This window comes from Salvelinus fontinalis, chromosome 15 (genome assembly GCF_029448725.1).
Source record: "Salvelinus fontinalis isolate EN_2023a chromosome 15, ASM2944872v1, whole genome shotgun sequence".
Lineage (NCBI taxonomy): Eukaryota > Metazoa > Chordata > Actinopteri > Salmoniformes > Salmonidae > Salvelinus > Salvelinus fontinalis.
The window spans coordinates 20,522,412-20,532,899 of NC_074679.1; the positions used below are offsets into that span (position 1 = coordinate 20,522,412).

At 42.9% G+C, this 10,488-nt stretch overlaps 1 protein-coding gene across 1 annotated transcript; it reads left to right on the forward strand.

The window, feature by feature from the left end:
- Positions 1–964: 964 nt before the first annotated feature.
- LOC129811520 (protein CLN8-like) lies at positions 965–8,213 on the forward strand. The gene is made up of 3 exons (XM_055862894.1): positions 965–1,185; positions 1,792–2,445; positions 5,958–8,213. The coding sequence occupies exons 2-3, from the start codon at positions 1,891–1,893 to the stop codon at positions 6,270–6,272; spliced, it is 870 nt and encodes a 289-aa protein (XP_055718869.1). The 5' UTR covers positions 965–1,185; positions 1,792–1,890; the 3' UTR covers positions 6,273–8,213.
- Positions 8,214–10,488: the final 2,275 nt, after the last annotated feature.

Here is a 10,488-nt window from a genome sequence, read left to right on the forward strand (position 1 = left end):
CAAGGAAACTCATAGGGTGGGACTTCCTGTTTTCTTGCCAGGGCCAATAGAAACACAGTAATACACTTGCCTGAGTAGTGTTGACCAATAGGAGAGCAGGGAAACTCATAGGGTGGGATTTTCAGTTTTCTTGCTAGCGACCAAATTGATCCCAGTGGCTGCACTGCATGGGGGATATGCCATTGCAGATTAGGAGACAGCAGCTGGCAATGAATTATTGGGTCAACCTACAGGGACATGGGGTGTCTCATCCTGCGAAAGGGATTTTACATGCATGCTGGGAACATGAGCGAAGACAGAATACGAGTTTTGGGTGGGTGGGTAAAATCCAGGCGAATGAGATGGGACTGTATGGAAGGGAGTTTAGTCCAACGGTAGCTATTCCTGTAAATCCACCATGGCTACTCCCGCCTCCAGTAGTTGATCTAGAAGTGTTGAAGAGACTACAGAAAGATAGGGAGGGTGTTGATCCATGTGATTTGTTTCAGAGACGTCTGGATACTGTGTATCAGGATTTTGTGGCCATATACACAGATGGTTTGAAAGATCCAAGTACAGGATGTTCTGGGTCAGCATTTGTAGTGCAGGAATGTGGGGTGGCAGTCAGGAAACGTATTACAGATCATCTGGCTGTATATACGGCAGAGCTGATGGCCATACTATTGGCCTTGCAGTGGGTGGAGGAAGTCAAGCCAGACAGAGAAGTTATTTGCTCTGATTCATGTGCAGTGTTGATGAGTCTACAGTCATTTACTTCACATAGCAGATAATACCTGCTTTATGAGGTGCTACAAGCCCATGGCAGGATTAGGCAGATGGGTATACAGATAAAATGTACATGGGTCCCAGCATATGTGAGGGTGGAGGGGAACAAGGTTGTTGATGTACTGGCTCAACAAGCACTTAGTGTAGAACATCATTAGATATAGTCTCAAATATTTTGTTACATTTTTTAAGAGCAACGGGGCTAACAGGTAGAATTTCGTTTCTCCCTGTCTTTGGCCAACACTCTAGTACAGTAGGTGGCGGTAATGCAGCATAACGTTGGATGACAACCGCCGATAAACCCCACCGAAGAAGAAGAAGAAGAAGCCCAAATTGATAACAAACCCGCTGCTGATCGGATGGAATATCTTTGATTTCACAGTAGTACACACTGATGTTTGCCAATAATGAACAAATAAGGTAACACATTCTTATGCTTTGTAGGACAAAAAATACTTATTGCTACAATGGCGATGACTAGCCACAAACAGCTGTTTGTTTTGTGTCATTACATTCTGTTCTGATACAGTTGAGAAACAGCCTGCAACAATGTTGCAGCTAAGGTATCGCAATTGTGCCTGAGTGGAACAATGTTACAGTCAACAGAGTGTAAACAATGGTGTAATGTTTCAGATTCTAGTAAACTGGCCTCCTTTTTTCGCAACCATCTAACAACGTATCTAACTGATTTAGCCACGTTGTTGCATTTATCAGATTTAATTTAATTTGACACACCATGGTCAGACGAATTTCCTTGGGCAAAAAAGGTGCCCGATATCTTATGTTATCGTCTGTCAAACGAAATAAGATGTGAAGTCACTCACTTCTCTCGTCTTGTGCCTCGGTGTTATTTCAAACAGACGGTAGTTAATACACAGACATCACTTATCTTGGGTCAACAATAACTGATCATGTTTTTGGCTACATATAGAGAGTCATTTTCAAACGCCATCTAGCAAATGTTGACATGTCATAACTATTTTATGAACATTGACCAATGTGTTTTGGCTTTAATTCCTGTTGCAGGGTGGTTGATGACTAACCCATGAGATCTTTCAGTGATCACAGGGTCACTCAACTCTGTGAGACCTTCAACAGACATAATCCATCCACACACAAACCAACATGATCTCCGAGCAGGCCAGCACCCTGCCGGCATTCAAGGGCCCCGGCGACCCCAGTCCGGGCTACTTCTCCTGGGGCCTTCGCTTCCAGGTCATCGGCCTGGGCTTTGCCTTCTACACGGCCGTGTTCCTCCTCTCCCACCTGGTGTCCATGGCTCTCTCCCAGACCTACCGCTCTCTGCTGGCTAAGGAGAAGGTGTTCTGGAACCTGGCGACCACACGGGCCGCGTTTGGACTCCAGAGCACGGTGGCGGGCCTACGGGCGCTGACCGAGGAGTCGGCCGTGTCCAGGGACAGGGTCAGAGGTCAGGAAGACTGGTCTTGGTTCACTGTGCTCACAGCCACAGGCTTCTTTCTGTTTGAGAATGTGGCGCTGCATGCCTCCAGTGTGGTGTTCAGGGCTTTCGACCTTCCCCTGGCCGCCCATCATTTCTTTGCCCTGTCAGGGTTTGCTGGGGCGGTGGTCTGGGACTCACTAGGACATTACCTGCCCATGGTCACTCTGCTGCTGGAGATGAGCACACCCTTCACCTGCATCTCCTGGATGTTACTAAAGGTAAAGGAGTGTTTGTGTCTGTCTGGTGCCTTTCATCATATTCTCTATACAGTATGTTACTGTTTTGTTGATTGACTCCATTTGTGACACTGTACTGTAAGCGTATTCATTTTCTTATAGTTCAGTTGTTTTACTGGTGGGCTAGACATAAAAAGCACAGATGGATTTCAATTCCCCTTTTCTGTTTACATACTCAACACTGAGACCAGCACCTTGACATGATTTGCAACGATGATGAATGTACAGATGGCCATTTTGAGAAAGGGGAATTTCTAGGCAAAAATAGACCCAAGTCGGCCTCCCGAGCGGCGCGGTGGTCTAAGGCACTGCTAGCTGTGTCATTAGAGATTCTGGGTTCGAGTCCGGGCTCTGTCGCAGCTGGCCGCGACCTGGAGACTCATGGGGTGGCGCACAATTGGCCCAGCGTCGTCCGGGTTAGGGGAGGGTTTGACCGGCAGGAATGTCCTTGTCCCATCGCGCACTAGCGACTCCTGTGGTGGGCCGGGTGCAGTGCACGCTGACACGGTGGCCAGGTGTAGCACATCGGTGCGGCTGCCTTCTGGGTTAAGTGAGCATTGTCAAGAAGCAGTACGACTTGGTTGGGTTGTGTTTCGGAGGCTCTCGACCTTTGCCTCTCCCGTGTCCTTATGGGAGTTGCAGCGATGAGACAAGACTGTAACTACTAATTGGTGAGAAAAAGGAGTAAAAAAAATTACAAAATAGACTAAAGTCACATGAGATTTCACGTCACTTCAGAAAGTATTCTCAAAGTGGGATTAAAATGGATTTAATTGTAACTTTTGGTCAAGGGCCTACAAAAAATACTCGTAATGTCAGTGGAAGAAAAGTTCTAAGATTTATGAAAAATTTAAACTCAGCAAAAAAAGAAACATCCCTTTTTCAGGACCCTGTCTTTCAAAGATAATTCGTAAAAATCCAAATAACTTCACAGATCTTCATTGTAAAGGGTTTAAACACTGTTTCCCATGCTTGTTCAATGAACCATAAACAATTAATTAACTGTGGAACGGTCGGTAAGACACTAACAGCTTACAGACGGTAGGCAATTAAGGTCACAGTTATGAAAACTTAGGACACTAAAGAGGTATTTCTACTGACTCTGAAAAACACAAAAAGAAAGATGCCCAGGGTCCCTGCTCATCTGCGTGAACATGCTTTAGGCATGCTGCAAGGAGGAATGATGACTGCAGATGTGGCCAGGGCAATAAATTGCAATGTCCGAACTGTGAGACGCCTAAGAAAGCGCTACAGGACAGACAGCTGATCGTCCTCGCAGTGGCAGACCACGTGTAACAACACCTGCACAGGATCGGTACATCCGAACATAACACCTGCAGGACAGGATGGCAACAACAACTGCCCGAGTTACACCAGGAACGCACAATCCCTCCATCAGTGCTCAGACTGTCCACAATAGGATGAGAGAGGCTGGACTGAGGGCTTGTAGGCCTCTTGTAAGGCAGGTCCTCACCAGACATCACCGGCAACAATGTCGCCTATGTGTACAAACCCACCGTCGCTGGACCAGACAGGACTGTCAAAAAGTGCTCTTCACTGATGAGTTGCGGTTTTGTCTCACATTTATCGACGAAGGAATGAGCGTTACACCGAGGAGCGGAATTGATTTGGGGGTAGAAAGTCCGTCATGGTCTGGGGCGGTGTGTCACAGCATCATCGGACTGAGCTTGTTGAGATTGCAGGCAATCTCAACGCTGTGCGTTACAGGGAAGACATCCTCCTCTCTCATGTGGTACCCTTCCTGCAGGCTCATGCTGACATGACCCTCCAGCATGACAATGCCACCAGCCATACTGCTCGCTCTGTGTGTGAATTCCTGCAAGACAGGAATGTCAGTGTTCTGCCATGGCCAGCGAAGAGCCTGGATCTCAATCCCATTGAGCACGTCTGGAACCTGTTGGATCGGAGGGTGAGGGCTAGGGCCATTCCCCCCCAGAAATGTCCGGGAACTTGCAGGTACCTTGGTGGAAGAGTGGGGTAACATCTCACAGCAAGAACTGGCAAATCTGGTACAGTCCATGAGGAGGAAATGCACTGCAGTACTTAATGCAGCTGGTGGCCACACCAGATACTGACTGTTACTTTTGATTTTGAACCCCCCCCCCCCTTTGTTCAGGGACACATTATTCCATTTCTGTTAGTCACATGTCTGTGGAACTTGTTCAGTTTATGTCTCAGTTGTTGAATCTTATGTTCATACAAATATTTACACATGTTAAGTTTGCTGGGGGAAAAACGCAGTTGACAGTGAGAAGACGTTTATTTTTTTGCTAAGTTTATATAAAATAAAACACTCATATATTTTGATAAGAAAGATTGCCATAGATTTTCAAGCCTAGTTTAAGTCAAAATTGTTACTAGGCCACTCAGAAATATTCAATATCATTTTGGTAAGCAACTCCAATGTAGATTTGGCCTTGTGTTTTAGGTTATTGTCCTGCTGAAAGGTGAATTTGTCTCCCAGTGTCTGTGGGAAAGCAGATTGAACCAGGTTTTCCTCTTAAGATTTTGCCTGTGCTTAGCTGTATTGTTTATTTTTATCAACAAAAAAAACTCCCTAGTCCGTGCCGATGAGAAGCATATCCATAACATGATGCAGCAGCCACCATGCTTGAAAATATGAAGAATGGTACTCTGTGATGTGTTGGATTTGCCCCTAACATAACACTTTGTATTCAGGAGAAAAAGTTTGTTTCTTTGCCACATATTTTGCAGTTTTACTTAAGTGCCTTGTTGCAAACAGGATGCATGTTTTGGAATATTTTTATTCTGTATAGTCTTCACTTTTTTTCTCTGTCATTTAGGTTAGTATTGTGGACTAACTACAATGTTGCTGAGCCATCCTCACTTTTCTCACAACTATTAGACTATGTAACTGTTTTAAAATCCTCATTGGCCACATGATGAAATCCCTTATCAGTTTCCTTCCTCTCCGGCGACTGAGTCAGGAAGGACGCCTGTATCATGTATCTTTGTATTCCCTGGGTTTATTGATACACCATCCAAGCCTGATTTAATAACTTCACCGTGCTCAAATTAATATTCAGTGTCAGATTTTATTTTTACACAACTACCAGTAGTTACCCTTCTTTATGAGACATTGGCAAACCTTCCTGGTCTTTGATTGAATCTGTGCCTGAAATTCACTACTTGATTGAGGGACCTTAAAATGATCTGTATGTGTGGGGTACAGAGATGTGGTAGTCATTTCAAAATCATGTTAACAACTATTAATGAACACAGAATGAGTAGATGCCACTTATTATGTGAATGTTTACTCCTGGACTTATTTAGGCTTCCCATAACAAAGGTGTTGAATACTTGTTGACTCCAGACATTTCAGTTTTACGTTTTTTTATTAATGACTTTCTGAAGGCACTGTACATTGTTACAGATGACGACGACCCCAAACACTGTGACAGTCTTTATCCCCTGCCCAATCCGTACAAGTATATGTTTTCTCTCCCCTCCAGGCAGGCTGGGCGAGGACGCTATTCTGGAAGGCCAACCAGTGGGTGATGATCCACATGTTCCACTGCCGCATGGTGCTCACGTACTACATGTGGTGGGTGAGCTGGAGCCACTGGGGGGAGATGAACATGTACGTGGCTCTGCCCCAGCGCATCCTCTTCTACACTGGCCTGGCCCTGCTCACAGTGATCATCAACCCCATCTGGACGCACAAGAAGACCATGCAGCTCCTCAACCCTGTCGACTGGAACTTCAGCAACAAGCCGCCGCCCAATGGCCCCAGTGGGGAGCAGAAGGAGAAAACTCATGAGAGATAAACAAGCTAAGAACTGTGAACCTGTTTGGAGAGTTATGGGGCTCTTTTACTATGCTTGTAAAGGAGAGGAAGGGTGATTAATTTCTCACAAACTCTTTAGCTTTTAGTGCTTGAGATGTTTTGAAGATTTCAAGTTGAACTAAACTACTGTTTTTGAAAGGTTTTCAGTACAGGTTTTAGGTCTGCTGTGTCTCTACAAGATGTGGATGAAAGGGCTTCTTGCTCTTGGACTTTAGAACCTAGCTGGGTTCTGAAAGGAGATGTCACTGACGACAAGAAATCATCTCAGAGTATTATTGTCTTTGCTTGACTTTGGTTATAATTTGCTGTTTTGATTAGTGTTGTTTTATTGCGAAGGAGTGCAGATGAGAAAGGTATATTATTGTTCTGTTTACTTTGTTCAGCTTCCAGCATGAAGGTGTGAATGTGTTAGTTAACCTCTCTGGAATGGGGTGTTGCCTGGTTTGAAGTGGCCTGAGGCACCAGTGGTATTTGCACTTACAGGCACAGTGTGTGGTCACTCAACCACTGTGCTGAGTACAGATAGGTCCATGAGGCAGCAGATTTACTGGTTGAGAACAAACACAGTGACAGACTGGAGACTGGGTCATTGGTTCTGGCAGATCACACGTCATTGGAAGGAAAGCAACTTTGTTCTGTATCATACAAAATGCTTCCTGACTTGCTTGAGATTAGACTGTAATGTGTGCCGGTAGAGTTGCATGCTCTAATTGAATCTTTATCAATTCATCTCATCTTGTAGAAATGGTTCCTGTGCTCTGTGGCTGTCAGTGTAGTATCTTTGAAAGTGGGGTTGACTTGACGCACGTAGACTGTAATACTAAGACAGTGGATGGATGCTAAGGGAGCTACCAGAAGCATTACTGTTTTCAAAGGAGCAACTGTAGGGAGTAGACTAATAACAAGCACCACCGTGCAGGCCAAACAGACAGTCATGTTGCTTCCCTTTGTAACGTAACTAGTCTCTACCACTGATCTGCCTGGAAATGAAGTTAGGGGTTAATACTTTATGGGTAATCTCTTTAGTCTCCTTTATGTTACCTATCTCATTGGACCTTCTGTATGCCTGCAAATTAGTTTCAGTGGACAATTAAATCAGGTTGAGTCATGTGAGACGGAGTGAGTGAGTTTGAACCCTTATCCTGGTCATTTGTGTACAAATATGTATTTCATGAATATTCTTATGGAAAACTCAGTCCTGCAGTCTAGCATTGAGTTCTTTGTAGTCAACTCACCCACATTGAGCTGCTTCCAGAACGCCCTACTTGTATCTCACAAAGGCTCTTTTGTGTAAAAATGTATTTATTTTTTTTACAAATCGGTATTACGTTAGTCACAGATCCTAGAACTAGGTTATAAATGATAAAGTATAATAAGTAATTCACATGGGAAAACCTCAACAACATCCATGACAGTATTTTAAGTCTTAATAGCTGACGTCAGAGACTCAGACGGCCAAGACGGTAAAGCCCACACTGAGAAAAAGGGGCCATAGGTATTTATTTTATATATTTTTTTAACCAAAAATTATTCAAACTGATGCAGGACTGAGGGCCTTTATTAAAATCATAATTAACCTTAACTTTACTAGTTTGACTAATATTTTGAATTCAGGATTTATTATTCCCGTTATGAATTAAGCCTTGTTGTTCGTTCAAAACGTTTGACAGTGGTACTCATGACACCATGGTGATATGTGACATTGGTCCTTAATGGGAAGATGACTACTTATCAAGGGTGACAAGTCATTGTGGCACAGTTCCATTTGTTTCACTAGTTCTTTCCTCTAGGTCCTAGCCTATGACCTAGACCTTCGGTGTTCTTTATGGTTTCTAGACCTGATGCAAATATGTATGTTATGTTTATCCACCCAATTCTTTTCAACTTCAATTTAAACTATTAAAACTTTTCTGAACTAAAATTGGCACAGTGTTGGATTTCCTTATTTAAATAGCTGTTACATTTCTCCTCAAGAAACCATAATGTGATGCATACTGACACATTGGTACTGTCAGAGTATTCACTATAACATGAAATGCCAATAAAAATTTTAACATCAACAGTATCTTGTAGTTTAGTAGAAAATGTATTTTATTTCTGCCTGAACTTCTCACCTACAAACACCTCGTTATGGCCCACAGTTGGTCCCACTATCGGAGACTAGCTTCCTGAAATAAGGATTGTTATGAAAACTATTGATACCGCTAATCAATTCTGTGCATAACACTTGATGCAGTATGTTATTCCTCTGCTAGAAATGTCAATATTAAAACATCTAATACACAAGTCAGATGCATTTTACCATCACATCTAACCTTATGATAATTATCAGTGCTGGTCCCTAGATGAGCATTACACTACACAATAATAAAGAGTTTACAATGTATCACGTTGATCATCTGTTAGTGAATTTTTGCATGTAATTCTCAAACTTGAACTTTTCCATCAGTTCTGTTAAAAGTGTCAGATGTAATCTATCTTTATTCTGTCATGTCCCAATGTCTGGAGTGACATCAGAGTGACTCACAGCACTCTGAGCCACTTCACGGCTTCTCCTTGAATCCTCTTTGGCCTCTGAAGTCAGACACTCAAATGGAAGTCAGAGAGACCATTCTAGATTCAAGGAGCAGGGTTCCAGAACTATGTGATCCAAACCAGTGGTCAGATGCTGGTAGTTATGTCTGGGAGCTGTATCCAGAGCTTCCAAGAGACAGGGTATCAGATCTGCCATCTCCACTCACTGGGGAACAACAAGGAAACTAACAGTATGTGGTGGTTTGCCTTTTATCAAATCACTGAAACAACAGCTATACCTCAACACAACGGTGGTGCCATCTGTGAAAGTTACAAGGGAATCAATGGTGGGTTTTTAGATACAATCTAGGTATATTCCTTTGGAATTTAGAATCAAGATGTGCTGCGCATTGTTGCATGTTCTTTTTCTTCCATGCTGGGTTGACGGTGAGGTGGTGGAACATATACATCAAACATGGTGTAGGGAGAGATGTGCTTTACCAAGGTAGACAGGAATACTGGAAGTAGCGGTTTATTTTAAATTGTGTATGAGCTAAAGTCTACAATTCCCGTCTAAAGAGGAAAACGGCAAATTAAGGAGAAAATAAAAGAAAACAGTCTGTTGTCACCTTGTCTCCTCCTTTTCATAAAAACAGGAAATACTTTAGGTTAAAAAACAATATGGTGGAAGCGCATTCGGCTGGCTTTCACTGTCTGATCAGAGAAATAAAGGAGAGGACACAAGACGAGGAGATGACTGCTACACAATTGCTACATTGGTTAATGTTACAAGGTTAATTAGAATAATACTCACCTTCTGGAGGAAGAAACTGATTGCTCCATGCTCTTATTGGCATCGATCCACTCACTGTGGAACAACACAACAACACCTTCACGGATACTTTTTTGTAATTAAATCTTTCTTTCACATCATGACCAGTAGAATTATATGAAAACAATGTTTTAAGAAATCCTCAAGCATATATAGTTATGAACAAGTTTTAGCATTGCATAACATGTCCTATATTTGAACTCTCAATTCAATCATACAGGTATGCCTTCAAAATGGAACCCAATGCAATGGAGAGGAGTTGAGGAGAGGACAGTAGAGGAAGACATGATGTAACACACTTGCTGCAAACATTTCTGTTACAGGATTAACCAGAATAATAGTCACTTTCTGGAGGAAACAACTGGTTGCTCCCTGTTCTCCTTATTGCTGCTGGTACTGCCCTCCACCTCTTCTTGACATTTGAGTACCTGTCCTTTTCATTTGGTTGAAACACTTTATGTTTCCTTCCATCTCCTCTCTCTTCTCCAGCAGTTCTTCCCTGTTCTCATTGTTAAGAACATGATACCTGTTTCCACATTTCTCAACAAGCCACTGGAGGGCCTTCCCTTCACTCTCTTCTGTGTTTCTCAGCGAATTAATCATTATTATACATAGAATATCAATTGTAGACATTGTTATGTGTTTGTGTTTGTCATTTTTTAAGTCTCCTGTGTCTTCAAGATCATCTCTACCTAAATGGCATTTTATCATCTGTACATCTTCCCCTCCCTCTTTTCTTGTGCTGCTTAACATGGTGACCTTCACAGGCTGCTCTGTGTCACACTCAACACAAAGTAGATTATGCAGCAGTGGTCTACTTATTATGTAGTGAGGGAGTGTCATTCTGTTC